Here is a 26,570-nt window from a genome sequence, read left to right as displayed (position 1 = left end):
ATGTCTGCGAGAGTCTTGTTGAGGCGCTCCGTAAGTCCATTGCTTTGCGGGTGATAAGCTGTCGTCCTTCTGTGTGCCGTGCCACTGAGCGTGGGTACAGTTCGCAAAAGTTCAGCCGTGAAAGCGGTTCCCCTGTCGGTTACGATGACCACTGGAGCACCGTGCCTCAGGACAACGTTTTCGATGAAGAACTGTGCGACTTCGGCTGCTGTGCTGCTCGGAAGTGCCTTGGTTTCTGCATAACGCGTAAGGTTCTCTGTCGCAACTATGATCCCCTTATTTCCGGCAGTTGATATTGGGAATGGGCCCAAAAGGTCCATCCCAATTTGTGCAAACGGCGTTTCCGGCACTTGAACGGGATGTAATAGTCCGGCAGGTTTCGTAGGTGGAACTTTTCGTTGCTGACAGTCAAGGCACGTTTCAACATAGTGCTTCACCTGTGTCTCGAGCCGTGACCAGTAGTACTTCTCTTTGATCCGTTCTAATGTTCTTGTGGCCTAGGTGGCCCGAGGTAGCTTCATTGTGACAAGCCTGCAAGATTTCATTGCGGAGAGTTTTAGGGACGACCAGTAGATATCTCTTCCCTGTTGAAGAGACGTTCCTCCTAAAAAGAACACTGTTGCGTATGCAGAACGATGATAAGTTCTTTGAGAACAATCTGGGCTTGTTTGTTGTACGGCCGTCTAAGAAATCATTTATTGAAGCGACCTCCTGGTCCTCTTGCTGTTCTTGAGAGATGGTGGCCGCACCAACAACCCCTAAAAATCCTGCGGATTCGTCATCATCTCGGCCTGACGACCCGATCGGCGATCTGGAAAGGCTGTCAGCGTCTAAGTGCCGCCTTCCCGATTTATAGACAACTGTCATGTCCTACTCTTGAAGCCGTAGGCTCCAGCGTGCCAACCGTGCCGATGGATCTTTCATGTTGGTCAGCCAACAGAGATTGGTGGTCACTTATGACTTGAAATGGGCAGCCATATATGTACGGGCGGAACCTGGTAACGGCCCATACTACAGCCAAGCATTCCTTCTCTGTGGTGGAGTAGTTCGACTCGGCACGTGACAGTGTTCTACTCGCGTAAGCGATGACTCGCTCAGCGCCGTCTTGCCGCTGAACAAGGACGGCGCCTAGACCCACGTTGCTGGCGTCGGTGTGGATCATTATCGGCGTATCCATGTCAAAGTGGGCAAGAACAGGCGCAGCTTGTAGATGGTGCCGCAACTCGTGAAATGCCGCCTCCTGCTCCTCGCCCCACACAAACGTGACATCTTCTCTGGTTAGGCAGGTGAGCGGTGAGGCGATGCGTGCAAAACCCGCAATAAATCGCCGATAATGTGCGCATAGGCCCAGGAAGCGTCTGACTGCTTTCTTGTCCGTAGGCCTTGAAAACTTTGCGACGGCTGCGATTTTCTCAGGATCACGTCTGACAGCTGTGTGACTTACAACGTGACCCAAAAACTGTAGGCCTTCATAGCCAAAGTAGCACTTTTCAGGTTTTATGGTAAGCCCAGCGGACCGTATGGCTTGAAGAACTGGCCGTAGCCGACTGAGATGTGCATCAAATGTGGCCGAATAAAGAATCACGTCGTCTAGGTTACTAACAAGTCTTCCACTTAAGGTCTGAAAGAACAGTATCCATTAGCCTTTGGAACGTGGCTGGGGCGGAGCACAAACCAAAAGGGAGAACTTTGAATTCATAGAGCCCATCCGGCGTCACAAACGCAGTCTTTTCGCGATCCCGATCATCGACCGCTATTTGCCAGTATCCACTTTTTAAGTCCATTGATGAGAAGTAATGTGCATGCCGTAGCCTGTCGAGGGAATCGTCGATGCGTGGTAACGGATACACATCTTTTTTCGTAACCCGATGGAGCTTGCGATGATCGATACAAAACCTCAGGCTACCATCCTTCTTCTTAACGAGTACCACGGGCGATGCCCAAGGGCTTTTCGACGGCTGGATGACATCATTTTGTAGCATTTTCTTGACTTACTGCTGTATTGCTTCACGCTCTTGCTGTTTCCTCCGTAATGATGTGGTGTTTCGTCAGTGGTGTTTGGCGCACTCGGGACGTTGTAGAGAAGCAGTCCTTAATATGGTCAATCAGATCTCTGATCCTTTGTTTCTGTTGTGGCGCTAAGCCTGGGTCAACGTTGACCATGGGTGTAGGTGGCAGTGTATCCGTGGTTGATTCCTCTTTTACAGCAAAGCTGTGTTGGACGTGGTCAATTTCGTCAAGGTATGCCACATCGGTCCCTTTACTGATGTGCCGGCGTTCATGGGTAAAATTTGTCAGTAGTGCCTCTGTGCGACCGCCGATTAGGCTGACGATACCCCGAGCCTTGGCAACACCTTGATGGAGCAGAAGTGCAGTTAGTTGGTCGGCTACACCGTCCTTGTTAAACTGTTCTCCACAACTGATGGAGACAAGACTGCATGATAGTGGTGGTATGCGGACGTCGTCGCCGGCGACACGTAATGATGCACGTCGGTGCTCTTCATCTTGGCTCGTGTCTGTACTAAATGGCAAGGTTATCTCGCCGTCCCGAATGTTAACCACGGCGCCGTACTCCCGCAAGAAGTCCATTCCAAGGATGAGTGATCTGCAGCACTCTTTTAAAATCATAAAGCGGCGACAAAAGCTGTATTTCCTATCGGGAGCCGTGCAGTACATTTTCCTGTAGTTATCATTATCTGGCCCCCGGCATTTCGAATATAAGGGCTCGTCCATTGCATTTTGACTTTCTTAAGCCGGTCTGCCAACTGCTCACTCATTATCGAAAAGTCTGCGCCAATATCAACTAAAGCTGTCACGTCGTGCCCATCAGTCGTTAAGAGTAGATCGGCACTTACAAATTCGTCGGCGTCCCGTTTCTCCGGGTTGCTCTGCTCGTGTCTCAGTAATATTGAGAGATTTTGGGCAGTTCGACGACTTGCAACCTTCCCCCCGGAGGTCGCTGATTTCAGTTTCCTCGCCGTGGGTTTGGAGAGCGGCCTTGTACTACGTCGGCGAAACTGCGACGATTTGGCGAAGGATAACGTAATGGAGACGGCGAGCGCGACCGAAGATTAGCTGAGCTGCCTTCTTCCCGAGTGACACTGTCGTCGAAGCGTGGATGTCTCTCTGGAAACTCGTGCGGAGTGGCAGGGGACATTTCCTGGATGCCACCCTGACGATGAGGGCAAAAGCGATAAATGTGCCCATGTTCGCCACAGTGAAAACACAATGGTCGGCAATCTGCAGTGCGCCATACGCCGGTCCTGCGAAGCTGGGGTCGCCTGAAATGCTCCCTCTGTATCCAGGCAGCAATAGGTGGCCGCTGGTGGTGCTGCTGTACCGGCACGGTAGAAAGCGGCCCACGGGCAGCGTCTGCGCAGCTATATGCGCGTGGCTCGAAGCGCGGCTCGGGACACAGTTCAGGGAGTGGCTCAGGAGATGCCAATGCATGCTGAATTTCTTGGCAAACAACTTCAGCGACCGAAGCAACAGTAAACTCCTTCGGTGTCACAGTTTGCTTCGCAATCTCCTCGCGCTCAATCTCTCTTATCAGTTGACGTAGCGAGGTCTCTTCTGTCACTGTGAGTACTGCGGCTCCTGCAGGCGCATCGTTAGTCAGGCGTTCGTATTGCCGGCAACCCTGCTGGAGCGCCCACTCAATTGCTGTGGCTTCCTTAATGAATTGTTCCACTGTGGTAGGCGGGTAACGCACGAGACCAGCGAATAGCTGTTCTTTGACGCCGCGCATGAGATGGCTCAGCTTCTTCGAATCCGGCATGTTGGGATCCGCGCGGCGAAACAAACGAGACATGTCCTCGGCAAATATGGAGACACTTTCGTTGGGCTTCTGAATGCGCAACTCGAGGAGGCGTTGTGCATTATCTCGGTGATCAGTGCTTCCGAAGGTGTCAAGTAGCCGACGGCAAAATTCGTCCCACGTTGTTCAAATGTGCCTCGCGGTTTAGGAACCACGTCCTTGCGCTACCTTCAAGAGCCAAGTAGACATTGAAAAGCTTCTGGTCCGCGACGCGACGTGAATGCCGCGACGCCACTGATTGACCTTAGCTACGCGTTCGTACTGGTCCAGCCATTCTTCGGCGTCTTCGTACGTGTCACCGTGGAAGCTTGTGGGGACTAGATTGTTTTGGACAGTCACCTGTGTTGGACTTGCAAGCGCCATTTCCTGAGTCGGTGTGGTCTCTGACGAAGTTCGTTGCAAGAGACCGAATTCTGGGCACAGACCTTGCAGACGGCGGCTTGCGCGGTGCACAGGTGACTCGACGCGTGGATAATGTCTTGAAGGGCTGGATGCAGGGCTACTCGCAGGAGTCGTCCCTATCATTAGGCGATGATGCGATATCCAGCACCACCACCAGCGTCACGGCTCACTTGAGACAAGAGCGGAGAGCGGTATTTAATCTAGACAATTAGAACAAGCGTTCAGTTTACGTTTCTTCTTCTCCAGCACCCCGCTTGCACACACAATGTCATCGTCGTCGTCGTCAACGTGGTTGGGCACAGATGGCGTCGCGGCAATATTTATAGCGGCTCCACGACCACCGTAGTCCTCCATGAAGAAAACAACAAAATCCCAATAAAGAAGGGCGTCAGGCAGGGAGGTACGATCTCTCCGATGCTATTCACAGCGGGTTTACAGGAGGTATTCAGAGACCTGGATCAGGAAAAATTGGGGATAAGAGTTACCTTGCCATTCACTGATGATATAGGCTTGCTTAGTAACTCAGGAGACTAACTACAATGCATGCGCACTGACCTGCACAGGCAAAGCAGAAGGGTGGGTCTAAAAATTAATCTGCAGAAAACTAAAGTAATCTTTGACAATCTCAGAAGAGAACAGCAGTTTACGATAGGCAGCGAAGCACTGGAAGTGGTGGGGGAATACATCTACTTAGGGCAGGTAGTGAAAGCGGATTCGAATCATGAGATTGAAATAATCAGAATAAGAATGAGCTGGGGTGCGTTTGGCAGGCATTCTCAGATCATGAACAGGAGTTTGTCATTATGCCTCAAAAGAAAAGTCTATAACGGCTGTCTTTTACCAGTACTCACCTACGGGGCAGAAACCTGGAGGCTTACGAAAAGGGTTCTACTTAAATTGCGGACGACGCAGCGAGCTATCGGAAGAAGAATGATGGGTGTAACATTAAGGGATAAGAAAAGAGCAGATTCGGTAAGGGAACAAACGCGAGGTAAGGACATCTTAGTTTAAATCAAGAAAAATAAATGGGCATGGGCAGGACATGTAATGAGGAGGGAAGATAACCGATGGTCATTAAGGGTTACGGACTGAATTCCAAAAGAAGGGAAACGTAGCAGGGGGCAGCAGATAGTTAGGTGGGTGGATGAAATTAAGAAGTTTTAAGGGACAACATGGCCGCAATTTGCATATGATCGGGGTAGTTGGAGAAGCATGATGGGAGATGCCTTTGCCCTGCAGGAGGTGTAGCCAGGCTGATGATAATGATGATGATGAGGATATGTCCTTGTAAACAATATAGGACGTGATCCAACTCATACCGGTTCTCATTAACCTTATCAGGCTTGATCCGACCCTTATCGGTGCTTAAATTGAGGATGAAATTGTCTGGTTTGCGTGCCGTAACCCCGATCTAATTATAAGACACGCCACAATGGGGGACTCCGGGACTTTGGACGGAAATTTTGACCACCTGTCGTTCTCTAACGTGCACCTAAATCTAAGTCCGCGCGGGCTTTCGCATTTTGCGCCCCCCCCCCCCCCCCCGAAATGCGACCGTCATCGCCGGGATTAGATCCCGCGACCTCGTGCTTAGCAGCTCAACACCATAGTCACTAAGCAACCACAGCGGCTTTTATCAGTGCTTATTAATCTTATGAGAACTGCTGCGACCATTATAAGCCCTTATCACTCTTTATCACTTTATCCATCCGCTTCGAGCCATTATCAACCGCGATAAGATCCATACAACCCCTCATCAATCGTAATCATCCTTATCATCTCACTGACTGCTTATCTGTGTGTGTTGCGCGAAATGAAGAGCTTGGGCCCTCGGAGATGGTTTGCATTTCGTTAGGTGAAGGAACACCCCAATGGAAGGCACATCCCGCGACCGCCCAAACGGATCAGGGATGTGGCGTGTTTGGCATTAAATTTTCGCTGAGGCGGTATTTTCCTGATATCTACGATGCTCCAAGTCGGCTATACATGTCGCATTTGGTGATAGCGGCTATTATTCCGCTATCACCAAATGTTTCAAGAATGCCTTGACAGAAACTGTTCTAGTTTGACGTTTGTTTTGTAGCGCCGGTACAACACATTCATATCGTCACGTAATAGTGACGGTGAAGAATGCAGAAAAACTGTGATCAACGAAACTAGCGTTTCATTGGGCTAACTTACGCCCTCAAAAGCAGGCTACACTCAATGAACAACGATAGCTGCGAACACATTCGGCGATCGTCGAAAATCTAATCAGCGGCTCAAGCGCGTTGGCTTTTATACATCAGTCATCGAAGGTTCCAGAGTTATCGCTGGGACCCGCGTGTCTTCCAGAAAGTTCTACATCAATTTACACAAGGTTCGGTGACAACAGACAGCGGGTAAGACCATCGATAACTTTCGAGAAACTTGCGATACATGCAAGCGCGTCCTGCGCTGTGCGATAACATTTGTTAGGCGGTGAAACGCGGTCACCCGATAAAGATAAAGAAGTACACGTGTCAATGTGGTTCGCATATACTAATCTTGTGCAAGCGTGGCTGCTTTAGTTCATTTTGGAGGAGCCGAACGATAGACGCACATGCCAAGCCACCTCCCTCGACAAGGTTTGTCTTTCGAGAAGAGGCTGCTCAAGTGGGTACTGTGGTTGCAACTATTGATCCCGTTCCTGAATGGATCTCGAATTTGGACGTTTGTGTCTCTTTACCTGAATTTTTCAGCTTTCATTTGACTGCGTAGCATGTATGCATCTGTCTGTGATGTCTCTAAACGTAATGCAACTTATTGTGACACTACACACATTGCCACACAATAACAAAACTAAAAAGTGGGTGTTTAACCCAGTGGGAGACACTTGCCTTGCGAGAGTGGGCCCATAGGTTCGAAACCCGTGAAAGTTGGTCCGTCTGACCGTCGTATATATATATATATATATATATATATATATATATATATATTTATTACAAAGGAGGTTTATTGGGGTTCGTAGCGACCGCCGGTTCAACGATGCACCGCGCACAGTCCCTGAGCTCGAGCCTCTGCTGCGCGCTTGATGCAGCCGATGCTGCTCACTGTGTGCGCAAGTTCATTATCTTCCTTACAATGGCCCCGCGGAAACAAAGGAGCCATCCTGGCGACTTAGTTGTCTGGAAGGACGGTAGAATCGTGATACGGCTTGAGACGCTGAACATGAACGACTTCGCGGTTACGACGTCGCATGTCGGACGGCGGCGTTAGCGGCTCAACCAGGTAATTAACGGGTGATGTTTTCTCGAGAACGCGGTATGGACCGTCGTACTTCGGAAGGAGTTTTGAAGCGAGCCCAGGCGTGCGGTGTGGCACTAACAACCAGACGAGAGCGCCAGGGAGAAAAGTGGGAGTCGAGTTCTGGCCATCGTGAACGGCTTTTTGGCGGTTCTGGTCGTCCGAGGTGAATCGGCGGGCAAGCTGGCGACATTCCTCTGCTTGTCTGGCGGCTTCCGAGATCGGCAGGCATTCGGATGGGTCCGGCCGGTAGGGCAGAATGGTGTCGATGGTGTGCGAAGGATGACGGCCGTAAAGAAGGTAAAGGGGTGAGAATCCGGTAGTGGCCTGAGTCGCGGTGTTGTAGGCGTAGGTGACAAACGGAAGAACTAGGTCCCAATTAGAGTGATCAGGTGAGACATACATGGCGAGCATATCACCAAGAGTTCGATTAAAGCGTTCCGTGGTACTGTTAGTCTGTGGCTGATAAGTAGTGCATTTACGATGAACAATAGCGCATTCAGCAAGCAGTTGTTCGATGACTTCAGATAAGAAGGCGCGGCCTCTATCGCTTAAAAGTTCACGTGGACCTTCATGACGAAGGAGAAAACGGCGAAGTAGGAAATCGGCGACCTCCTGCGCTGTAGCATTTGGTAGAGCAGCAGTCTCCGAATAACGGGTTAAGTGGTCTACCGCAACGATTATCCACCTGTTGCTGGCAGGAGTCAACGGAAGTGGCCCGTAGAGATCTATGCCCACGCAATCAAAGGGTCGGGATGGGCATTGTAAAGGCTGGAGTTCACCGCCGGAGTTGTGCGGTGGCGCTTTCCAGCGTTGGCACTCATGACAAGAGCGGACGAACTTTCTAATGAAATTATACATTCCCCGCCAGTAATAGCGGTGTCGAAGTCTTTTGTAGGTCTTGAAGACTCCCGCATGACCACACTGAGGGTCGACGTGGAACGAGGAGCAGAGCACTGATCGCAAGATTCTCGGAATGACGAGTAACCAGGTGCGTCCCTCTGGGGCATAGTTGCGTCGATATAGTAGCTGGTCGCGAATCGCAAAATGAGGCACTTGGCGCCGAAGCGTACGTGACGCTGGAACTTTTGACGTATCCGAGAGAAGGTCGAGCAGAGATGCAGTCCAGGGATCATTACGCTGTGCAGCAGCGATAGTGTCAACGTCCAGAGAGGATAATGTGGACTCGCAGGGGGAGTCATGACTGGCCTTCGGGGGAAGCGGTGATCGGTATAGCGCGTCAGCGTCGGAGTGCTTTGGCCCGGAACGGTACACCACGCGGATGTCGTTTTCTTGGATTCGCAATGTCCAGCGGGCAAGGCGGCCCGATGGATCTTTGAGCGTCGACAGCCAACATAGTGCGTGGTGGCCGGTCACTGCGTCAAAAGATCGGCCGTATAAATATGGGCGAAACTTGCCAAGCGCCCACACAATGGCCAAACACTCCTTTTCTGTAACGCTGTAATTGGTCTCCGCCTTGGTTAACGTGCGACTCGCGTATGCGACGACGTATTCTGGGTGGCCAGGTTGACGCTGTGCCAACACAGTGCCAAGGCCTACACCGCTTGCATCGGTATGGATTTCGCTTGGCGCTTGTGGGTCAAAATGGCGAAGAATGGGTGGCGTCGTGACAAGACGGCGCAAGGTTGCGAAGGCGTCGTCACACTCTGGAGACCATGATGAGAGATCTCTAGCGCCACCAAGGATCTGCGTGAGAGGCGATATAATTGACGCAAAGTTTCGAAGGAATCGTCGGAACTAAGAGCAAAAGCCGATAAAACTGCGTAGCTCTTTCACAGTAGTAGGTTTTGGGAACGCAGTAACACCACGTAGCTTCTCGGGATCCGGGTGAATGCCCTCCTTTGACATGACATGGCCTAAAATTGTTAGCTGACGAATAGAAAATCGACACTTCTTCAAGTTAAGTTGCAACACGGCGTTGGTCAAGCAAGTGAGTACGTGCTGGAGGCGGAGCACGTGTGCTGCGAAATCAGGGGCGAACACCACAATATCGTCAAGATAGCAAAGACATATTTTCCATTTGATGCCACGCACAACATTATCCGTCATTCTTTCGAACGCAGCAGGTGCGATGCGAAGTCCGAAAGGCATGACGGTGAATTGATACAAGCCGTCTGGTGTAACAAAGGCAGTTTTCGGGCGATCGGCCTCTGCCATCGGAACGTGCCAGTAGCCTGACCGCAAATCCAGCGAAGAAAAGAACTCGGCTCCCTGCAAACAGTCCAGAGCATCATCGATGCGTGGTAATGGGTAGACGTCCTTCAGCGTGATCTTGTTCAACCGTAGAAAGTCAACACAGAAGCGGATGGAATCATCTTTCTTTGTGACGAGGACCACGGAAGAGGCCCATGGGCTTTGGGAAGGTTGAATGACGCTTTGACGGAGCATGTCATCGACCTGGTCTGCAGTGACGCGACGTTCCGTAGCGGACACGAGATATGGTCTTTGTCGCAGGGGTGAGTGAGTGCCAGTGTCGATGTAATGCTTGACTGTCGATGCACGGCCAAGAGAGGTTTGCGCAACGTCGAAAGAAAGGCGGAAGTGCTGAAGGATTGCCACACGTTGAGATCGCTGCGAATGCGTCAGATCTTCGGCGATGAATGGGCTGAACACACCAGTCGATGTTGAGTCTGGTACGGAGAGGCCACTCAGTTCATGGGCAGCAGTAGAAGACACTTCGTCGTGGACGGAGACAATTCGTGTTGAATCGACCGACTCGACGTAACCAAGGCATTCGCGGCGGAGCAGTGATAGCGGCGATGAAAGATGATTGTAAATGGGCATCGTGCTCACACTGGCGGCAAGCTCAAGAGCTGCAAAGGGCAAAGGAAGCATTTTTCGGGTAACAAAGTGATGAGAGGGCATGAAGAAGACCGTCCCATCGGATATGGTACTACAGAAGACTGGTACGAATGCTGAAGAGCACGGGGGGATACAGGTGTCTTCTTTCACGACAATTTTAGCGGCAGGATAAGCATCGACCGAGGCCAGGTCACCAAGGTGGAAAAGTTCAATCTCAGCCCGAGCGCAATTGATGATGGCATTGTGGCGTGAGAGAAAATCCCATCCTAGAATAACTGTGTGGGAGCACGATGAAAGAACTATGAGTTCAATCGTGTACAAAACGTTCTGTATGATAACACGGGCAGTACAAGCAGCGGTAGGGCGAATGGGTTGAGCACTCGCCGTTCGGAGCGACAATCCAGACAGAGACGTCGTCACTTTACGAAGCGAACGGCAAAACCTGGCATCCATAACTGAAATAGCGGCACCGGTATCGACTAAGGCGACTGTAACGACATCTTCGATAAACACATCAATTACATTGGCAGGTAAAGGAGGAGGACTTCGGCATGTGGACACTTGCGCAGTTCTTGCCTCCGGAACTGCGTCGTCTAGTTTCCCTCTTCGTTAGAGACGGGTCGTCGACGCATAGGGGAAAGCGATCGGCGACGTGGGGAGGGTGACCGGAGGCGTTCGAAGCGAGGATGGCGATGAGTCTGGGAGCGAGCTGGTGATGGGTCGAAGGGTTCGTAAGGCGCATTTGCATCAGGCGGCACATAGGGCGCTCGGCGATTGTCATCGAACGCCTGCGATCGGCGGCGGCAGAACCTTGCGACATGACCGGGATACCTACATGCGAAGCATCTAGGGCGATTGTCCGGCGTACGCCACGGGTTAGCGACGGCAGTGGTGATCCAGGGGATGGGAGGGGGAGGGTGGTGCACAGGCTGCTGGAAGCGACGCACGGGCACACTGCGAGAGGCCATTGCAGCAACCGTAGCATAAGTGACTGGTGTAGTCACGACATCCTGCTGGTGAACAGCCGGCAGCGCTTCCGCGACCTCTTCATGGATCACGTTACGGATATGAGACGGTAAAGTGCTGGCAGACTCCTGAGTGGCGGACACCAGAGATAGCTGTCGTGCGACTTCTTCGCGGACGAAATCCTTGATTTGCGTTATCAGGGAGGCTTGTTCTGGGCGGGTGGTAAGGCTGCAGAGGGAATCTAGGGATGCCGCATTTGGTGTGGGATGTCGCCTTGTCAGAGCTCGCTGCTTACGCAATTCATCATAGTTCTGGCACAAGCTGATGACGTCGCCAACAGTGCGCGGGTCCTTAGCCAGAAGCATTTGGAACGCGTCATCGTCGTTTCCCTTCATGATGTGCTTGATCTTTTCCGCTTCCGTCATTGCAGCGTTCACGCGCCTGCACAAATCGAGAACGTCTTCTATATATCTGGTGATGTCTCACCCGTGTCCTGTGCCCGTGTACGCAAACGCTGCTCGGCTCGGAGTTTCCTGACGGCGGGTTGATCAAATACTTCTGTAATCGACGTCTTGAGCGCCGACCACCTTCGGATACCCCTTTCATCATTTCTGAACCAGAGACTGGCCACGCCCACGAGGTAGAATGATACGTAAGCCAGCTTGTCCGAGTCATTCCATTTGTTGTGAACGCACACCCGTTCGTAGGACGACAGCCACTCTTCAATGTCGTTGTCGTCGGTTCCGCTGAAGGTGGGAGGCTCCCGCTGGCGAACGGTGCCAGCGCAAGGCACTGGTGGCGATGGAAGAGTCTGCTGGTCGGCGTCCGGCATGGCAGAGGGTAGCGTCCGAGAACGGAGTTCCAGGATGGTAGAGTGGAACGTTACCCCGCACGGCTCCACCACTTATAAAGGAGGTTTATTGGGATTCGTAGCGACCGCCGGTTCTACGATGCACCGAGCACAGTCCCCGAGCTCGAGCCTCTGTGCGCACTTGATGCTGCCGATGCTGCTGCGGCGCGCACGTTCGTAATCTTCCTTACAATATATATATATATATATATATATATATATATATGTTGTCGCGACGCGCTTTGAGCAGTAAGCGTTCGCGACTAGAGCGTCGGAGCAGCGAGAGGTAGTGTAGCCGATCGAGCACCGAAACAAGGTTGTTCTTTCTCGTCATCGTTGTCTCTCTCCTAGCCGCAGCCACACTGCTCCTTATTTTACAGCACAGTTATCCCTCCCGCAGAAAAGGAAGCCGTCCCGGCGACCTACGGGTAGGACAACACAGGAGGATCATAGTTGGGCTTGAGACGCTGGGCATGCACAATATCGCGTCCTCGACGGCGATGATCCAAAGGTAGCTCGAGGGGTTCCACAATATAGTTGACTGGTGACGTTTGGTTGATCGACGCGAGTTTCGGTGACAGTCCAGGGGTATGGGCTGGAACCCAAAGCCACACTAGCGAGCCGGGAGCATAGGATAGAGGAGCATTGGAAGTTTTTCGATGGTGCTTCTGGCGTTGCTAGTCTTCTGACGTAAATATACGGGAAAGCTTGCGACACTCTTCTGCGTGTGCAGCAGCTTCGGATAGGGTAGTTGTTTCCGTGGAGTCAGGGCGGTACGGAAGGATAGTATCCATTGTGGAAAAAGGTTCGCGTCCGTACAGGAGAAAGAAGGGCGAAAATCCCGCGGTAGTCTGCGTGGCGGTGTTGTAAGCGTAGGTCAGAAAAGGTAGAACATGGTGCCGTTTGGTTTGGTCGGCATGTCCCAGCATGGCCAGCATGTCACCAAGATTGTGATTAAAGCGCTCGATCATGCCATTAGTCTGTGGATGACACGCAGTACTGGTGCGATGAATGATGCGGCATTCTTTGAGGAGAGCCTCGATGACGTCGGAGAGGAAGACACGGCCTCTGTCACTGAGTAATTCCCTGGGGGCTCCATGGCGAAGGATGATGTGGTGCAGGAGAAACCAGGCGACGTCACGTGCAGAAGCGCTGGACAAAGGAGAAGTTTCCGCATATCGCGTAATATGGTCGATGGCCACGATTACCCAGCGATTTCCGTCTGATGTGGTTGGCAGAGGTCCATAAATGTCGATGCCTACTCGATCAAAAGCACGTGCTGGGCAAGGCAAAGGCTGCAATGTAGCGGTTGAACGACGAGAGGGATCTTTACGGCGTTGGCAAACGAGACAGGAGCGGACATAATGACGGATGAATTGATACATCCCCCGCCAGTAGTAACGAAGGCGTAGACGCGCGTATGTCTTCACTACACCTGCATGCGCGCACTGGGGATCGTCGTGGAACGCTGCACAAATACCAGGACGCAGTTGCCGCGGGATGACAAGCAACCCCTTTCGGCCGTCCGGAAGATAGTTACGACGGTACAAGAGCCCGTGGCGAATGGAGAAGTGATGTGCTTGGCGGCGTAATGCGCGATTGGTAGTGGGTGTCGATGGGCTGGACAAGAAACACAGCATGGACACAATCCATGGGTCTTTCTTCTGCTCCGGAAGAATGTCCGTGGCAGCAAGGGAAGACTCGGACTATGAGGCCTTCGGGGAGCTAGCCTCGTCTGTTAGTGGCGAACGAGACAAGGCATCCGCATCCGAGTGTTTTCGGCCAGAACGGTACAGCACGCGAATGTCATACTCCTGCTGTCGAAGAGCCCATCGAGGAAGACGACACGACGGTTCTTTTAAGGACGACAGCCATCACAGAGAACGGTGATCAGTTATCACGCCAAATGGACGGCAATAAAGATACGGACGGAATTTGGTTATAGCCCAAATTATAGCCAGGCATTCCTTTTCTGTGACAGAATAGTTCGATTCAGGTATAGTGAGTGCACGACTGCCAAAGGCAACGACGTACTCGTCGAAGCCAGCCTTTCTCTGAGCGAGAACGGCCCCAAGACCAGCGCCACTGGCATCCGTATGTATTTCAGTTGGAGCACTTGGGTCGAAATGGCGCAGGATTGGTGGTGACGTCAAGAGACGACGCACCTTCGTGAAGGCGGCATCGCAATCCGGTGACCAGGTTGGGGCCACTACGAAGAACCTGCGTTAAAGGTGCTATTATGGTGGCAAAATTGCGGATGAAACGGCGAAAGTATGACGCTAACCCAATGAAGCTGCACAGTTCCTTCGAGGTCATTGGTCGGGGAAATTGGGCAACAGCTTGTAGTTTCGCCGGATCAGGGAGTACACCTTCTTTCGACATGACATGGCCGAGGATGAGCAGCTGCCGGGCAGTGAAGTGACACTTCTTCAAGTTAAGCTGGTGGCCACCATCGGCGATGCCCTTTAGGACGCGTTCAAGTCGAAGTAAGTGGGTAGGAAAGTCCGGTGAAAAGATAACGATGTCGTCCAGATAACACAGGCATATCTGCCATTTGAGGCCGCGCAAGATGTTGTCCATCATTCTTTCAAATGTGGCAGGCGCGTTACACAGGCCAAATGGCATCACGGTGAAATAAAATAAACCGTCAGGCGTGATGAAGGCCGTTTTCGAACGGTCTCACTCAGCTACTGGCACTTGCCAGTACCCGGATCGTAAGTCTAACGAAGAGTAGAATTCGGCGCCTTGGAGGCAGTCTAGCGCGTCGTCAATACGGGGTAACGGATAAGCGTGTGATCTTATTAAGTCGCCGGTGGTCCTCGCAAAAGCGAATTGTGCCATCTTTCTTTTTTTACCAGCACTACAGGAGAAGCCCAGGGACCGTGTGAAGGCTGTATGACACCGCGTTGGAGCATGTCTGCAACTTGCTCAGCGATCACGCTACGCTCCGTGGCGGATACACGATACGGCCTGTGGCGTAAAGGTGCATGGTTGCCGGTGTCATTGTGATGGACAACAGTGGAAGTACGGCATAAGCGAGATTTTTGTAGGTCGAATGACGTGCGAAAGCGGTCTAGAAGATGGACGATCTGGGTGTGCTGCGCTGGAGTGAGGTTGCGATCCATACACTGGTAAAACGTTGGGTCACACGGCGGCGTGGGAGGAGAAACTTGAAGGGCCAGAGCGTCAACCGGAGGAGAAGCCGGGTCGTCAGGCACATCGTAAAAGAAGCTTGGTTCGATTTCGTCGACATAACCAAGACACTCATAGTGGAGCAGGCTAGCAGGGCAAGGAAACAGTTTCGATACATAAAGTGCGCTGGAACCTTGACGAATGGCAAGAAGGGCAAAAGGAAGCAAGAAAGGTTGACGGCGAGCAACAAGCTTAGACGGCGTGAAAAGAACTGTGGAGACGGAAAACCCAACGCAGGAAGCGGGTACAAGTGTGGCAGAGTATGGAGGAATCTCGGTGTCGGCAGCGACGCACACGACCGGAAGCGTCATCAGTATCTTCGAAAACGTTGGTGCCGAATGACGACAGTGCGAGTTCAGCACGGGCACAATCTATAACGGCATGATGAGAGGACAGAAAGTCCCATCCTAAAATCATGCCATGGGAGCAGCGAGACAGAACAACGAACTCAACATGGTATAAAGCGCCGCTTATAACAACACGCACGGTACACTTCCCTAAGGGTTCAATCGGCGCAGCGCTTCCTGTGCGTAAAGAAATGGCTGAGTATATCGCCGCGACTTTTCTAACGGTAAGACGAAGCTGGTTCGAAATCACTGATATTGCTGCTCCCGTGTCTACAAGCGCATGAACGGCAATGTCTTCTGCATAAATTTCAAGGATGTTCGCAGGAAATAAATGAGGTCTTGAGGAGTTCGCTGAGATCGCAATTCTTGCCTCCGGAACTACGGTCCTTAGTTTTCCTCTCGGATAGCTTCAGGGCGACGGGTAAGCGGCGACAGAGAACGCCGACGGGGAGACGGAGACCGACGGGTATGGAAGGGTCGCGAAGGAGGAGGCTAGGTTTCGAAGGGCGGAGCGGCAGTAGCGGAACGGGACGGAGAGTCGAAACCGTTGCTTTGTGCCCTCAGAGAATCGGAAAGATACCATCCACGCCGGCGGCGCAGCCGTGCTACATGCCCAGTAGGCCGCACGAATAACAGATAGGCCGATTGTCATGGGTGCGCCATGAATTGAGAACAGCGGGCGGAGGCTGGTGGAAATATTGGCAAGGTGGGCGCACGGGCTGCTGTGGCGGCCAGTAGCTGCTTGGCGGGCGGCGCATATGTTGCAGCTGCTTGCGGAGGTGGGGTAAAGGCGCTCGTAAGTCTGGATTGAATACCTGCAGACGGAGGCCTTGGATTCGCGACAACGGCAGCGTACTTAAGTGGCACAGGCGTAGGAGGCGGTTGATGAGCAAGTGGTACTGTGTTAGCGACTTCTTGTATCACCTGACGGAGATCGGGAGACAAGCGCGGCTCTGAGGTTGGACTGACTGGTAGAAGAGAGAGTTGGCGTGCCACTTCTTCTCATTCAAATTGCTTGATTTTGTCGAAAATTTCCGAACTGCAAGGAGTAGAAGTGACACCATCACTCAGAGCTGAAAGCGCGACGTCCGGACCGACAGCTCGGCGCGTAGAAATCCGTTATTTGCGCAGCTCCTCATAGCTCTGGCAAAGCGTTATGAGGTCGTTGACCGTCTGAGGATTGCTTGCCAAGAGCATTTGGAAGGCGTCATCTTCTATGCCTTTCAAGATGTTCTTGACCTTGTCATCTTAGGTAATATCTGGGTTGATACGCCGGCAAATGTCAGCTACATCTTCAATGTAGCTCGTAAAAGTTTCGGCCTTTTGTTGGGCACGACAGCGAAGCTGTTGTTCAACCCAAAGTTTGCGCACAGCAGGGCGACCGAAGACTTCTTGAAGTGCCGTTCGGAATGCTGTCCAGTTGGAAAAGTCAGCCTCATGGTTGCGGAACCAAAGATGGGCGACCCCGGAAAGATAGAATGGTACGTAACCAAGCTTGTCAGCTTCAGACCATTTGTTTTGGGCACTCACTCGGTTGCACGATGACAGCCAGTCCTCTGTGTCATGATCGTCAGTTCCATTTGATATGGGAGGATCCCGTTGGCGTGGCGCACCAGGACAGACGACCAGAGGCGGTGCCATGGGTGGCGCGGTAGGACTAGTCTCCTCAGGCATGGGAGATGCGACAAGGATCGTCCGGCTTCGGAGTTCCAGGTTTGCAAAAGGTCCAGCACCTTCCACCAAATGTCGCGAAGCACGTTGAGCAGTAAGCGTTCGCGACTAGAACGTCGGAGCAGCGAGAGGTAGTGTAGCCGATCGAGCACCGAAACAAGGCTGTTCTGTCTCGTCGTCGTTGCCTCTCTCCTAGCCACAGCCCCACTGCTCCTTATTTTGCAGTACAATATATATATATTCTTTGTGGAGTCAAAGGAAAGTTGCAATCTTTTCGAAGACAAGTGCCCTTGCCGCAATGCTGGTTTTAGAGACATCTTCGACCACGGTGGGCCACTCACCAGATCTGGCCATATTTAGCTGACAAGCGCAGCACATACAATACGCGATAACGATCGTATCTGCAAAGTATTACATCGCTACGCGCCGCAGAAAAATCTGAAATTTCAAAACGAACGCTGTTTTCCCTTCTCCTCGCGGCCGCTGCGCTCGAAGCCTAAGGATGACGTACACGTGCTAGTGCGCCTACGCACACGTGTTCGCGCTGTGACGTCGCTCGTGGTGACACGTGACTTCGAGAATTATTCCAGCCAACATCTGTTATTTGTGTATTAGGTTGCTAGAATAGACGAAATAAATCTTAAAGAAATAATAAAACACAAAAACCAAATGTCTGCATGTTTTTGTTTGACTATGCATCGCACCAAGAGAGTTGTACTTACATTTCGTCTGCTTGTTCCCACATTGTGCATTTGCGCGCGCAGACTCCGAAACTTTCATTTTCTACCGCGTTGCAGCGCACGATCATGCTCTGTGATCCGCTTGGGCCTGCCTCAGTATTCGTGTAGCACAGACTTATACCACTAGTCAAGTGTCCTCGTGCACAGCGCGCAAAATCGAGCCCTGCACGAAACGAGACAATCACAACAGCTCGCGCGCGAAGACTTCAGCTGAAGTTTACAACGCCGAAAAAAAGGGAGTAGAAAAAAATGAAGACGGTGCCCGTGTTGTATGCATCACGCGATCCTCGAGGTCCGGTATGGGAGAACGCCAGGAAGGAATTTCGCTTGCAGAGGTTAGACGGGGCAAGTGAAGGGGGTGTCTGACTTGGTAGTCGAGCTCGCCTCATGGAAGCATGGGTTCGCGACACTGAAATATTTCTATCGGCTATTAATAAGGCGATTTAAAAAATTTTGCGCTATAACGCTCCCTAAAGGTCACGTAACAACTTCCAGCGTATAAGCAAAATTAGCTTTCGGGCCAGGTGAGGTGCCCTTTACAGATTTGGTCATAGTATGATCCATCTACCATCTTTGTGCGGCTCCAGTCAGCTTAGCAAGGCTGCCCCCAGGAAATGTCTGTGTGCGTTTGGACACTAACTTTGGGTAAGTCATTCTTAAAGCTCCCTCGAAATATTTTGCATTCCTCGTTGCAGGCGCGCTCTGGCGTACCGGTTTGGTGACGCGGCCACACTGCTGGACGACGAGGCGGGCGGGCTGGAAGCAGCGGAGTCGCCAAGCGGTGCGATGGCGGCCGCCTCGCTGCCCCACCGTCTACTGGCTGGCCGACCCGCGGTTCCCCGTCCAAGGCCTTGGTGCACAGAGAAGATTCGCGCCGGTGGAGGCTTCGGGTTGGTGCGTATGCAGCTTGCCTCATCCACCTAATAGCATTTATAGGCGGACCTGAAAATGCAGGCTTCCTTTCGGTGTCGCTCTCACGTCATGAAGTGTGCAAACTTTAGCTTTATAGTGGGCCGTGACAGTAGGTACAGCACTAGGCAGACAAGAAGGCTAGGATAGTTGGGTGAATGAATGCTATCCGCGACTCCTTTGAAACGGGCCTGTGGGTTTCGCCACCAGCTCTTGGTCTTCTTATTTTGCCTATCTTCTTTTTAAAGAACACACACACAGAATTCCCAGCGTCAAACATTCTCAATTACCGTTGGGAACATTGTTTCTGTACGCATCAGATGTCTGTGGTCTCCATAGATTTCTGCCACCAAACCTCCGATCGCCTGTTACTATTCTCTATTGCGGATATGTTTACATCCCCTTGGTATCCCTGAACCTAATGCTTCGAAGAGGCCAGATCAGCCTAAACCTACACCTAGGTAGATATTTTTACGAAGCCAACACAATCCGAGAGAGACAGAATTGTCTGCCTGTAGCAGACGACAAAGAAGACGGGTATGTTTGGTGGAAAGAAGAATGATAGGTGTAACATTAAGGGATAAGAAAAGAGCAGATTGAGTGAGGGGACAAACGCGAGTTACTGACGTCTTAGCTGAAATCAAGAAAAAGAAATGGTCATGGGCAGGACATGACAAGGAAGATAACTGACAATGAGGAGGGAAGATAACCGATGGTCATTAAGGGTTACGGACTCGATTCCAACAGAAGGGAAGTGTTGCAGGGGGTGGCAGAAAGTTAGGTGGGCGGATGAGATTAAGAAGTTTTCAGGGACAACATGGGCACAATTAGCACGTGACCGGGGTAGTTGGAGAAGTATGGGAGAGGCCTTTCCCCTGCAGTGGGCGTAGCCAGGCTGAAGGTGATGATGTCTGGTGCGCAGGCTGTCCACCATCTTGGTTGCTGCTGTGTACTTCACTGTAAATACATTGTAAATAGTCACTCCTCGTGTAGTTTCACGTAAAAACTTTGTGGTCGAGGTGGTGGTTGTTCCCTGTACCCATCACGGAGCTCCGGAACGGCTGCTTCATTCACTACGGTTCCGACCATGTCACTCGCTACCGGAACATCGTGTGAGGTGTCAGCCATCCCGCACTGCCTATCTCCTGTGTCTCTAGACAGATGGCAGTACCCGCAGCTGCTCCGTTTACTATTTCGCCTGGTGAGACGCCAGCAGAGACTGCAGAGAACGGGGCGCGTTGCCTGTGAAATGACCGTTTTGTGTGCGTGTGCGAGCGTCGCACTGTCGCGCCGCAGTGTTTTCCGTTACTGTCGTTATTAAACATGTAATTGCCAACAGACAGTGCCCGTGTGCTTTGAGTCGTTCGCCCTCGAGCCTCACATCTGGCGCAGTCGACGACGAGCCTCAGCAACTGCACGTCTGCATCTTGGCATCTCATCAAGCCCGCCTTTGTCCAACGATAATCGAGTAACCAAAGCCTCCAAACCCATTAGCGAATAATCTAAACCTTCCAAGCCATTTAACATCGTCATGAACAGTCTTCTAAGCCTTTGCCCCGTTCGACGCGTTCTTTTAAGCCAAACCTAGAGCGCCGTTCCAACTTCTGAAACAGAGCTAAGCCTGCTCAGCCTCCAACGCCGACCAAACTTCTGAAACAAAGCTAAGCCTACTCCGGCGTTCGACTCAAGCTAGCTGTCGCCACAACCATACTTAATTGTGCCTGGAATTTATTGGCATGAATTGGACACGGCGACCATGTCTCGCCTGAGTGTAGAGGTTCTCAGAGAAGAACTCAAAAGACGCAACTTGAACACGTCCGGTACGAAAGAGGATCTTATTCAGCGCTTGCACGCCGATATCCAAGCAATCCGTCAACCGAGTCCGATGCCGGACCAAACGCCGTCGGTCGCAAGCTTTTCATTTGATCCTGCCACTATTCAAGTCCTCGCGGCTTTGATGGAGCACTTGCCCCGGCCTTCGACAGTTGTAACGACATTGCCCAACCTTTCAGTATCGATTCCACACTTTCACGAATCCCCCAGACAAAATGTCAACGCATGGCTTGACGAAGTACGTCGAGTACAACAACTCGCCTCTTGGGATGACGCCACTACTCGCCTCATCGTTTCTAGCAAATTGAAGGGTAGAGCTCACAATTGGCACTTGACATTCAGCAACCAGTATGTGACATGGCAGGAATGGAGCAACGCGCTCAAGAAGACTTTATCCTCTGAGCTTTCCCTCATTTGAGTGGAAGGAGCGCGTCCTCAAGTTAAACCAATACGCCTTTGCGAAATTGCGACTGGTGGAACAATGCCCTGTCCAGCTTTCCGAGGGGCAGAAGATAGACTAACTTCTTCAAGGCTTACGTGAGCAGCACGTTATTGCCACCATCGCTGCCAGCCAACCCACTACCGTAAGCGATTTTATGGCGACGTGCATCGCAGATGCGCTCAGTACGCCTGAATGCAGCCCTACTCCAGCCCATTGCCTGCCGAGCCCCAGTGCAAGTCGCAGCATGATTACCCGCCTAGATCTTCAGCGTTGAAGAATCCAGACCAGCCGCCTCCACACTCCAGGCAACAGCCCGCCACTCCACCGCCTTCCCGCCCGCGCCAGTGCATTGCCGACATGCCCGTGCACGAGCGGGAAGCCAAGGTTGCGGCCACCTACGCTCAGTATGGTGCACCAGCATACCGTAGTGGCCAAGATGCCAGAACAGCCACGTGTTTCAATTGCCGACAGTTAGACCACCTGACTTCCAGATGGCCTGCACCCCGAGCTACACGCCAGAGACTCCCAGACAACAGCCATCCCCATACTGCGGCCATTTCTTGTCTACAGGGATCACTCGTGCAGAGCGCTGTATGGAAGCTCATGTAACATGTGTTGGAACTGTATACGCCTTCGCAGACAGTGGCTCTAAGATAACCATATTGACGAAAGACCTTGTCCCATCATCTGCCTTGTTACCTTGGACAAAGCCTCCTATCTATGTCGCGGGCGGAGGTACAGTGATGCCCGCAGGTATAATGTCGATTTGCATTTCACTTTGAACCATCTCTGCGATTGTAAATCTGACAGTGCTTCCCCGTAACCCCCTACCCTTGATCCTCGGAGAAGACTGGTTTAAAGCTGCTCGGGCAGAACTCGTTGTGAAGCCACCAAAACTCACAGAACTTCACCATCCACGCACAAAGACCGTTCTATTCTGTCATAAAAAAGTTTTACCAAGAATGTCTAATGCCGTATTTCTCCACACCCAGCCCTTGTTGGCTTCAACGCACTTTACCACTGGAGGCCTGCAGCTCGAACCCCTTGCAGATAACAACCAACCGCCATAGCTGTCCCTGGCATGTCGTGAACCAATACTTGAGAACAACAGTGTCGGCGAGTCCCACCACTTTCCAGGCAACTCCACAACAAACGAGACAAGCTGTATCCTGCGTGGGGCAAAAGTCGGTAGACAGCTCACCACAGGAGAGGCAGCTGTCATCCGGGAAATGCTTGGGCAACATATGGGGCTCTTCGCTACTGACGACAGTGACCTGGGTCTTTTTGAGGGAGCTGAACATTCCATTGATATTGTCCCTGGAGCCCTGCCGTATAGCCGACAACCATACCGTTATGCTGCTGATCGTAGAGCAGTTATTGAGGAACAAACCAATGAGCTCTTAAAAAATATCATCATGCTATCTTCAAGCCCATGGGCCTTTCCTGCAGTTGGCGTTTCAAGAGGCAACAAAAAGCGCCTCTGTGTAAACTACATTCCTCTCAATAAGCAGACCATCAGCGTAGCCCAGCCGCTTACCCGTGCTGTGGATAATATGGACGACATCGCTGGATGTTCCCTCTTCGGATCCTTAGACCTGAAATTTGCCTACTGGCAAATTCGAGTACACAAGGAAGATCAGCCTAAGACATCGTTCATCACACACCATGGCACCTTTCAGTGGACTAGGATGCCCTTTGGTCTAAAGAATGCCCCTGAAACCTTTCAGAAAGTCATGCAAAGTATCTTTCGACTACTGAAGCCGCGACATGCGAACTGTGGCATTCGCGTATACCTTGCTGATATCCTTCTGTTTGCCACCAACTTCCTCAAGGACTTGCTACAGGAAGTTCTTAGTCTCCTTCTGAAATGTGGCTTCAAGGTCACACTCGCCAATTGCCAGATTGCAGTCCCATCCTTGACATGCCTGGGATATGTGCTCTCCCAAGAAGGCAAGCAACCAAACCCGACGAAAGTTGAAGCAATCTTGAAGGTACCCGTGCCAACGAATGCTAAGTCAGTGCTATCCTGGCTACAGACGGCAAAATTTTATAGGAGATTCATCCCCAACTTTGCCAAGATTTCAGCGCCTCTTCAGGGAATTGTCAGAAGTGGGATCTACAAGTGGACTCCAGCTTGTGAATCTGCCTTCGAAGCCCGTCGAACAACATTAACTTCAGCTCCCATCCTTGGTCATTTTGACCCTTTTGCCCCTACTACTGTGACAACGATGCCTCTGCCGTGGTGCTTGGTGCTGTGCTAGCTCAACGTCAGTGCGCTCATGAAGATGTCATCGAACATGCCAGCCGAGGGCTCTCAGCTACTGAAAAGAACTTGCACAGCAATGTTTGGGAATGTGTGGCAGTTCATATCCAATCTGTTTGAAGTTCCGTCCATACCTCATAAACAGGAAGTTTTTCCTCCAGACGGATAATTGGACTGTGGCCTGCCTCACCACAAATATGAAGACCTCCCTCCGGTTTACGGGCATGCTGATGGACCTGGTCGAATCTGACTTTACAGTTCAACACAAGCCAGGGAATCAGAATGTTGTTGCCGACATGCTGTCCCGCCTTTCATGCACCAAATTTGATTCCATGACAACGCTGCATCAGCTTCAACAAGACGACCAAGAATGTTCATCCATACGACAACAGCTGTTAATCAGCAGTGAGGGAGGTGCTGACTTCCTCATTGTGGATGACATCCTGTATAATTGCAGGCCGTCCGGTCTGAACACCATTGTTGCGCCCTCTAAGCTATGCCAGCCCATTCTTGAAATGGCTCACGACGACAATGGACATATGAGTGCAAAGCATGCAGTTAAGAAGCAGCAAGATCGCTATTGGTGGCCACACATGACCTCTACGGTTACTCAATATGTGCAAGGCTGTCAAATTTGTCAAGCTTACAACCGCCCTACCACAAGAAACGTGGGAAAATGTGCTTTATGCCAACGACTGAAGTGCCATTTAATGCGGTTGCCATGGACCACATTGCAATGCCTATCGGCGATAGCAGTAAGTACATCCTGAACGTCACCGACTTTGCTACCCACATCATAGTACCTGCTGCTATGTCCACAACGAACACTAATGAAGCAATTCAGCAGTTGTATTCTGTATTCTATCGCTATGGCGTCTATGATGACTGTTTGTCAGATCACGGTCGTGCCTTCGATTTCCATGAATTTAAATGCTTCCTCAGACTTCATGGCATTCAAAAGCATTTCTCTGTTCTCTACCGTGCGTCAAGTAATGGCCTTGTTGAGCGCAGCGATGCAACTCTCGTCTCAGTGCTCAAGAGAATATCTAGCGCGGAACCTGCACTTTTGGAAACAAAACTGGTTGCAGATGCCTTCGCCGTCAACACCACGATAAATACAAACTTAGGATTTTCACCCTTTCAACTATTGCACGGGTATGTTCCCACATTGGCTAAGGAGAAATTCTGCCGTCCAGCCACAGCTAGCTTTGAAACAAGGTTACTGAATCTAACGGTTCGTCGTGCAGAAGCTCAGGACAACCCGGTACGTGGTCAACGACAACGAAAACGTCACTACTATGAGTCGCATCGTGATGCCACGTTTCACATTGAACAATACGTCTCGCTTAAGCGCCATAAACCTATTACAGACGGCACAGCCAAGCTCGCCTCCGCGTTCAAAGGCTTCTATAAGATTGTCATTCAAAAGACTCCCGTCACTTTCGTGGTACGTCGAGCTACTGCCCACGCTGCCAGTACATCTTCAAGAAACGAGAGAATCGTACACTCAAGCCAAATCAAGCCATTTCGGCCGCCCTACTTCCACCAAGCCTTTGCGAACCTACAAGCAACTCCGCTTGCTTTGTCACCTGATTTTGCTGACAGTGAAAATGAAGCAGAACTGTCTTCTACGCAATTCACGCTGCCCGTCCAAGCTGCCCGTCCGCAAGCTCCTCCTATAGCCGCCAACTGTGTTCAAGACCCTACTATAGCAGCAGAGCGTCATATTCTGAGTCGGCCGCTTCGTCATATTCGTCAACCACGATCGATGGCTTCGCCACCTGCCGGTTTCGTGGCTACCACCTACATAGTTATCCCTCCTGCTCGTGACCCTGGCGTGTTTTTCGATGAGGATGGGGTTGACTTCGACAGATGGCTCAACCTTCACGAACGGATCAGCGCCAACTAGAGGTGGCACCCGAGCCTTATACTCGCCAACGTACTTTTTTACCTCGATGGCGCACTACGGGTGTGGTTCGAGACGCACGATGCTGACATTACAAGCTGGGACTCTCTCAAAGAAGATCCGCGACCATTTCGGTGACCGCATTTCTCGGCAGCTTCCTGCGCGGAAGGGGCTGGCGACTCGTGCACAGACATCTACCGAGTCATACGTCGCTTATATTCAGGGCGTTATCGCTCTTTGCCGCCAGGTTCACGAGCCTGAGTCTGAGAATGGTTCTCATGAGTTGAAAGGTATTGCCGACGATGCTTTTAACATGCTAGCTTATAGTAACATTGATACCGTCGACACAATCATCAAAGAGTGCCTTCTGCGCTGGATTGTGTTGGTTTCGTAAAAATATCTAGCCAGCTGTCGCTTTAGGCTCCACTGACCTCCTTGAAGCCTTAGGTTCAGGAATAGCAGGGGGAAGTAAACATGTGCGTAATAGAGATTAGTAACAGGCGATTGGAGGTTTGGTGGCAGAAATCTATGCAGATCATAAACATCGGACGAATACAGAAACAATTTTCCCAATAGTAGCTAAGACAGTTTCATGCTGGGAACATGCAAAGAGCCGCTTTATATGCTATTCACACAGTTGCAGAATACAACCGCAACTTCATCGTATGAAGTACGTGCATTGTTTGTCGCGAAACTGAAGCTGCCTTTTATGCAACTTTTCAACCTCGCGCATTTACAACGTCCGCCAGTGACCCGTCTCCGCCATCGGTGTCCCTCATCGAGGCGTTAATCAGGCAGGAGTTTGCGAAACTCGGCCTTCCATCAGCGTGCCCACTGACTCGTCCTGATCCTCAGCCTTGTTCCACGTGCACCACTCGACGATCCTACACCTCTCCTTTGCCCTTCCGCAATCCTATGCAATGGAGAACGCCCGGCGATCAGCCTGTATGCTTCTTCTGGCCTCAGACCGGGTACATTGCTCGTTATTGCCTTCGCCGTTGGACCTGCACACCTCGCCAGACGATCTCCATGCGCCCTACCCCTTCGACCCGTTGAGCTGCTGCTGCTTCCTCTACTTGCTATTGCTCGACCTCCCGCGCGCCTCTGACGCCACTCCTGCTGTTCGCCGCTTCTCCCCGTCACCG

General features: G+C 51.5%; 1 protein-coding gene and 1 pseudogene across 3 annotated transcripts in view; both read left to right on the top strand.

The window, feature by feature from the left end:
* LOC126535619 (uncharacterized) overlaps window positions 1–26,570 on the top strand; it is a 381,164-nt gene that overhangs the window by 75,872 nt on the left and 278,722 nt on the right. For all 3 annotated transcript variants that reach the window (XM_055073166.2, XM_055073165.2, XM_055073168.2), the window contains exon 2: window positions 18,768–18,966. In XM_055073166.2, the coding sequence (XP_054929141.2) occupies window positions 18,859–18,966 (108 nt within the window). In that variant the 5' untranslated portion in view covers window positions 18,768–18,858. The remainder of the gene's footprint in view (window positions 1–18,767; window positions 18,967–26,570) is intronic.
* LOC140219454 (uncharacterized) lies at window positions 20,069–21,335 on the top strand (annotated as a pseudogene).

The sequence above is a fragment of the Dermacentor andersoni genome, chromosome 7 (genome assembly GCF_023375885.2).
Source record: "Dermacentor andersoni chromosome 7, qqDerAnde1_hic_scaffold, whole genome shotgun sequence".
NCBI classification, from domain to species: Eukaryota; Metazoa; Arthropoda; class Arachnida; order Ixodida; family Ixodidae; genus Dermacentor; species Dermacentor andersoni.
Note: the sequence above shows the minus strand (reverse complement) of the source record. Positions and strands in the feature narration are given on the sequence as shown.